A 7,371-nucleotide genomic window follows, 5' to 3' on the forward strand; every position below is an offset into this window, starting at 1 on the left:
ACCGAAATACTTATTGTCATATCGAGAGTGTGCCTGATAGGGGTTCAAGTTCTTGTCCTACTAATGTTGGTTAAGCCAATCCTAGTTCGTGTACGGCGGGGGAGCGTACGGCTATGATGTGTCAGGGTTGTCAAACTGATTTTTCATTAGAGTGCATGTTGACCAGCTGTTGTACATCGATTGTAGCGACTCCCAGTTGTCGGTGTTTGCTAGGTTGGTGAACATTAAGGTTGAGCACAATATGTCTACGATCAAGTGTTCTAGTGGGCTAATGACCTATAACTCTGCTATCACACCTTTTTGTTCTATTAATACAACACAAAGAAGATGGTAAGGGAATTGGATTTACCAATCTAGAAGATTGATGCGTGTAAAAATAGTTACATGTTGTACTGAAGGATGACACTAAGCTAGTATACTACAAGTTTTATAGTGACTCGAGTTACAAATAGATCGGGACCAAAACCCCTAGCATAAAAAACCTTTGTATGCCGTGTTGAGGTACTCACCATTGACTTTTTAATTTCAGAGGTTGTATGCTTCACCAGCAACTGCAGGCACATGACGTGGCATACTAATCATTAGATAGAGGAGGGCTTCATGTACAGAACGTACTCATGTTGGCCAATTATCTTAACACTGTATAATCTCCCACTGGGGATGTGTATAAAATTTGAATACATGTTCCTGACTCTGGTGATCCTTGGCTTGTTGAATTCGAAATATTTGATAAATGTGTACACGTAGTCGTTGATCGAGAGCTGCTACAATTGTGGCATGTGGGGGTGCGAAAGCAAGATCACATCACAAACCGGGCATTCATAATGCGTGCGGTATTGATGTGGACTGTGAATGACCTACCTATTTTTGAGATTGTATTTGGATAGAGTACAACGAGTATTATACCTGTTTGTATTAATGACATACAGACATAATGCCGTGCTACTTTAATTGTCATATACAGTTTCTCCCCCATGACCATCCATGCCAAAGGAACAAGAGATATTTCATTAAAAATTAGCAGGAGAGGAAGATTGCAAGACCAATGTTGACCAGAGATAAGATTCATGATTAGGTGGAACAATATAGTATTGCGGTTGAAGATCTATTAATATACCCACCAGCGTATGATAGTGAGTATCTACCATATTGGTGGACGCATTTAATGTATTGATCGAATCAATCTATTATTTAATTACATATTTTAATATTAATATAATAATATAATTACTACTTTTATAAAACAAGAAATAGTCAAGTCTAAGGCCCCATGAAAAGTTTGAGATTTTGAATGCGAGTTTCATTATATGTGTGTATTTATTTTATTTTATAGTAATTTATTTAATACTTTTTATTATATTGATGGGTTGATTCAATATATTATTTAAATTTAATAAAGAATACAATTACTAATTCTATAAAGAAAAAAGAAATAGTTCAAAGTGACGTGTTGATATCGCAAACTAAGCCCGGCAATTTCCCACGTTTCTACTTGAATTAATCTCATCCGCAATTAATAACCCGTGAGAGATCTTGTCCGCCCGTTGGGCCACTTAACTTTTACGTAGCAAGTCAACGGCGTCGCAGACTCTTTAGCGCCATAATATTATTATTTTATTTTATTTATTTCTTTTCTCGAAACAGAATCTCATGAAAAACCCCTTTTTTACTCCGACAAATTTTCTCTGCTCTAGACCCTATTGTATCGTCCGTATTCCTCCGTTCATCACACGCCACGCAAGCATGGAAACTGATTGAGCCGACGTGGCTGAACAGTAGTGACTTTTATAATGCAAGTGCTTGCAGCTGATAATACTCTATCCTAGACTATCACTTCAGTAAATTCCCTGCGTCTGAGATCGACGGTAAAAAGCCCAACTCAGAGGCTTCTATGAATTTGGACCGTGGATCATAACTACCCACGATAACCGTCGGATGGGATAGTAATGCTTATCCGACCGTCTAAAATTCACAAAATTGAATTTCAAAAGCTAAGCTAGAGAGGGAGGAAGAGACTCAAAACCAGAGCCCCATTTCCAAAAATACATTCAGGAAATATACGTACACGCATTTGCGTCTATACACGAATATATGGACCGAACATCCTTTCAATTCGGACAGAGTAGCAGTGAGATTTTGTTTTTCTTTTTAATTTTTCCATTATTTGAATCTCAGCTTGCTCGAATTGTGGCAGTGTCCTTAATTCTGAATTTGTGATTCCTTTTTAGGTGCCTAATGTGAAATTGGTAGGATTTGTGGGGGTCCTTGACAGAAAAAATGAGTGAATTTCGAGTGTTATTTATTTGATTTTGTTTTGTTTTGGTTGGGAAGTTGTTGTTTAGTGAAATTTGTTGTTGTGAGATTTTTATTTTGATTTTTGATTTTGAATGGAGCAAAGCGAGGGAGGGGATTTCCCTCCAAAAAAGCAGCCGCCGCCGCCTCAATCGGAGGCTTCTTCTACTGCGGGAGTGGATTTTCCAGCGAGGAAGCTAGTGAGGCAGCTGGATTTCACTGGCTTTAGTGGTGGCGCATCGAGTGTGGAACAGCCGCAGGTAGTGAAGCCCAGCCAGCAGCCTCCGCTTCCTCAGTTAGTGAAGCCGAGCCAGCCAACGAAGCCGCCACACCTGCAGCCGCCGCAGATGCTGTTCATGGCGATGCAACAGCCTCCGCAGCCAGCTGCGCCACCTACTCACCCTTCCATACGCCCTCTCGTGTGAGTCGCGTTTGCACTTCTCAATTATTTTAGATAAAGGTTGGATCTTTAGAACAAAAATTATGTCTTTAAAGCCTTAGCTAATTAATATATGAAAATTTTAGGTTTCTCTGGTCACTCCTTTTGCTATCACTAGAGAGTTGTGAGGTTTCTGGTTTATTGGATATATTTGAGTATTTAATGGGACAAATATTGATACAAAATGACTTGTATTAGATGTTCAGAATCGCCATCCCTCTTACTTCTCGGGTAGGAGAAAGGGGGAGGTGGTGTTTTGTGCTGACGAACATGTGCAGGACAGATAATTCCTTGTTTTTATCTGAATGACTGAAGTATTAAGCTTGATAAGAATCTGGTTGTTAACAAAATGTTCTTGCAAGCCTTTGGAATTTGACATAGCTTGATAAATGAGTAAATTTTGTGGAACCTCACATGGAATTTTTTGAGTTTCTGATGTTGAAATCAGTTCATGAGTCACTTTTTCCTTATTTGTTGCATTTTTTAATGATTAAATTATGATAACTGTGGGGGCTTTTGTTTGGGTTCTCACATCTTCATTTTCTGAGTTCCTTGAGTTCTTGCTGTCTAAACAAACTACAAATAAGTCTGCGGACAATTTTGTGTCAAGTGAAATCTTTCTTTCTACTGGCTTATTTTGCATGATTCTTTTCATCAGTTTCAGATAGAACTTTATTAGCTAATGCTCGTAAAATGGTTCTACGTATCTCTTGTCATTATTCTTGCCAAAAAATATCCAGGAAAAGATCCCCCCCCTCTAATCCTGGTTAATGCATTCTGTCTGCATTACTGCTCCAACTATTCATGAGTTGCTTGTATGAAATAGCATGACTTCTTTATCAAGGCTGCATTTTTGGAGAGCAATTATTAGATATCTGATTCTGAAATACTTTCCATCTTTCTATTATTTGTATTGGTTTCTTTATTACTTGTTAATAATGAAAGGAGTGCAGTATCTAGCCTGTGGCTACCTATTGCAGACTGAGTATATTTGGGTGTGCTTACTTCATGTACTTGATTTAGTAGGCCATTTCTGTGAACTCAATACTGTGTAGAAAGGTAGTTGCATTGCTATTGTATTATGATAAATACTCTTCTTTCCTCAGGAAACCGGAATCCCCAAGATCGAGGCCAAGACAAGGTGTAAATGAAGTAAAAGATGGTACCCCAAAGAAGCAAAAACAGTGCAACTGCAAACATTCGCGATGTTTGAAGTTGTAAGCAGCTATTAATTTTCATCTTTTTTCTGTATGACCAATAACTGAACTAGTAGAGTTTTATTTCCTTCACATTCTTTCTTTGAATTTTCTGAATCCCAACCAAGTCCAAACACTAGTAAATCAGGGACATGAAGGATTCAGTTTTAGAACAGTTATTTACTACAAAGATTATGTCAACATCTTTCTGTCTCTGAAGTCTCTTCTTTCCCTGCGTTATTTTATTTCCTTCTCTACTTTGGCGGTTGGGGAGGAAGCTTTTTCAAATTTTTGCCTTGAGCATGACTGTCTTTGATTTCTACTTGGCTCTATCCTACCGCTGTACCCTGGCGCATCTATTAGCAAAGTACACACTTAAAATCTAGGAAGTAATGGCCTTTGTTTCCTTTCCACTCATTAAATTTTAGCCTTCCTCTGTTGTTGGTAGCAGGGACCATTCCTCTTGTGCTTGCATGTTAATGCTAAATGCTAATTAGAACTTAGACTAATTAACTTGTATAATGGGAGTTTAAAATATCATCTTCCAATTTTCAAATTGCAGCTCGCATTTTTATACGTAACTTCTGCTGTTCATATGTAATTTGTGCTGAATTGTCTAGCTGTCACTGTATGCATGTATAGATTTAACCGAGATCTTGTATGTTTTTGCATGCTTTCGAACATATCTTGCGCATATGTTTAATTTCACTGAGATAGTTCTAATTGTATAAATGTAGTTTAGAGATTTTACTATGTTCTGTTAGCATATGAAGATCAATATATATTGATTGCATGGATTTATTCATTTGAGGATACAACAATTGTTAATGTTGGCTTTGGGCAAAAATCTTTATATTCTGATGTATGCTGGCCTTAACAGGGCCTCAAGTACCAAGGGGAAATTTGTTGTAAGTTGTTACTCATCCATTGACAACATCCACTTGCTACGCGTAGGGCCAATGGAAAAAATTATTCTATGGGCCTCAAAGATATTTGTTAACCATATTGGGTATTTTTAGTTTTACTGGCTTCTTATGTTGTACACATTACAACTGTTAGTTTCCTTTTGCCATGGACGCCCCTAGTTCTGAATAGCTGATTAAGTTGTGTGGTTCATTAGATTATAGGTACATATGTACTTAATAGTTATTTGTTTCAATTTTCAGAAGAAAATTAAATTGATAATTTCTTTAGCTAGTCAACTGCTCCCATGTTCTTAATTCTCTCCCCAAATTTTCTAAGTAAACTGCATTCCGTTATGCTAGAATGGAGCATAATGCTTCTACTATGAATTATGGTCAGGTATTGTGAATGTTTTGCTTCTGGAACCTATTGTGATGGTTGCAATTGCGTGAATTGTCATAACAATGTTGAAAATGAAGCTGCCAGACGTGAAGCTGTTGAGGCTACACTGGAGCGTAACCCAAATGCTTTCAGGCCAAAAATTGCTAGCAGTCCACATGGAGCTCGGGATAACAGGGTACTGACAGAACTCAGAATGCCATCTGCTCATGAAAATGCATTTCAAGTACCAAGCATTAGCTAGGAATTACTTTGGTTAACAAGTTTCTTATGATTTCTGTTTCCTCTTCTACCTTTCGTTATGATTGATTTCCTTGCGGCTTTGATGCTTAGCGTCCATGCAAATATCAATTATAGTTTTGTACATGTTTCTCATTTTGTTAAAAAAAAATACATGCTTGAATGGATAATCTCAGGATTTGCCAGAATATTTTATAAGCGGTTGTAGGTTGTGTTTTCTTATGCTTCAACTTGCAATTTCAGGCATCTTTTACTTTGCTAGAAATGCTTTCTTAGTATTTCAAACCTTATAGGTGATAGAGAGTCAAAACTAAAACCTTACAGGTCCAGGATGGAACATTTGCTTGTTTTAACAGTTACATGTTAGAAGATATCCTTTTATATTCACCGGTGACTGAGCTATACTTAAGTAATACTAGAGTACCAACACGACTTCCCTTCTCAGGAAAAAAATGAAGATTTGGGTATCTTTTGATATCTAGTTTATCTGGAAAAAGTAATACTTATGCCCTTGATTCTTGTGCTATTGATGTTATTATAGTAAAGAAATAGGATTTTGGTTGCTATTTTACATGCGTAAATCAAAGAGAAAGTTCATAATTCTGTGGTTTAGTGAACGATTATTTGTCTTCCGAGGAAAAAAAAAAAAGAAGGAAGTTCTAGCTCTTGTAGATAATGAGTATGGTTGTTCTGGTTTAGGGAAAACAGTTCCAGAAAGCTGTTTTTTCCTGATTAGCACCTTGATGGCTCTAAATCTCTGACCAGTGAAGAAGGCAAGCCTTATGCTATAATTTTCTTCATACTGTCATAGCACTTTTTTAGCTTTTGATTACTATGGGAGAAGTAAATTGCCTGATGTTGTTTGTTTCCGGAACTAATCATTATGGTGAGTGCTAAAGGGAAACTGGAGAGAGGCTTTAGCATGTGAGGAATCTCATACAAATATTTTGAACAACTATTGCTTGGTCAACCTTTGTGCTGACATTACACATGGACTATTATTGGGCTCTGAAGTGCAATAGAACATAAAATCTAAAAGATTGGATGCTCCCAGATATAATCAAGAGGAAGAATACATAGCTACTGCATACGAGGTATCAGATATGACAGTTGACTATTAGATCATCAGTAGTCCCTGCAAGTATCAGAGATTCACTGGAACATCAGTGGTGTTTAATTTTGGACGTGGGTACTGTTTCTGCAACACTTTAATTCAAAAGGTGGAATCTGTGCTGTTTGTTTATGTTTTCATTTTCAGTTTCTTCCCCTCAATTACCAGTAACAAATTTTCTTGGATTTGATAAACATACTAGCACTTTTTGCACATAACCAACATTACTCTACATTTCAATGCATCCTTAAATTGAAAACTTCTCAAATTTGTGTTTTGTTAACTCTGATAATGTGATCAATTGCTTTTGTAAATATGCAGGAGGAAGCTGCTGAAGGTTTAGTTTCAGGAAAGCATAACAAAGGATGTCACTGCAAGAAATCAGGATGCCTTAAAAAGTACTGCGAATGTTTCCAAGCAAATATTCTTTGTTCCGAAAATTGTAAATGCATGGACTGCAAAAATTATGAAGGAAGCGAAGAGAGACAGGCTCTCTTTCACGGAGATCATGCCAACAACATGGCATACATCCAGCAAGCCGCAAATGCTGCCATCACAGGTGCTATTGGCTCTTCTGGTTATGGGTCTCCCCCATTTAACAAAAAACGGAAAGGTCAAGATCTCTTCTTTGGATCAACAAAAGACCCTGTACACAAGCTCGGACAGTTGCAACAGGTAAATTTTGTTCTTATACTTCAAAAGTGGTTAACTTTCACCCATAATGCCTCCACATTGGTTCAGCTGGCTGAGCTCTGCATGCTTGGTCCATTCCATTTAAACCGGGATGGAGC

The 7,371-nt window shown here is 37.4% G+C and overlaps 1 protein-coding gene across 1 annotated transcript in view; it reads left to right on the forward strand.

The window, feature by feature from the left end:
- The window catches only part of LOC105173528 (protein tesmin/TSO1-like CXC 5), a 12,951-nt gene continuing 7,589 nt past the window's right edge, over positions 2,010 to 7,371 (forward strand). Inside the window, exons 1-4 of the mRNA XM_011095304.2 lie at positions 2,010 to 2,713; positions 3,838 to 3,948; positions 5,230 to 5,407; positions 6,902 to 7,255. Coding sequence (XP_011093606.1) covers positions 2,388 to 2,713; positions 3,838 to 3,948; positions 5,230 to 5,407; positions 6,902 to 7,255 — 969 coding nt within the window. The 5' untranslated portion in view covers positions 2,010 to 2,387. The remainder of the gene's footprint in view (positions 2,714 to 3,837; positions 3,949 to 5,229; positions 5,408 to 6,901; positions 7,256 to 7,371) is intronic.

Source organism: Sesamum indicum, linkage group LG11 (genome assembly GCF_000512975.1).
Source record: "Sesamum indicum cultivar Zhongzhi No. 13 linkage group LG11, S_indicum_v1.0, whole genome shotgun sequence".
Taxonomy (NCBI): Eukaryota; Viridiplantae; Streptophyta; class Magnoliopsida; order Lamiales; family Pedaliaceae; genus Sesamum; species Sesamum indicum.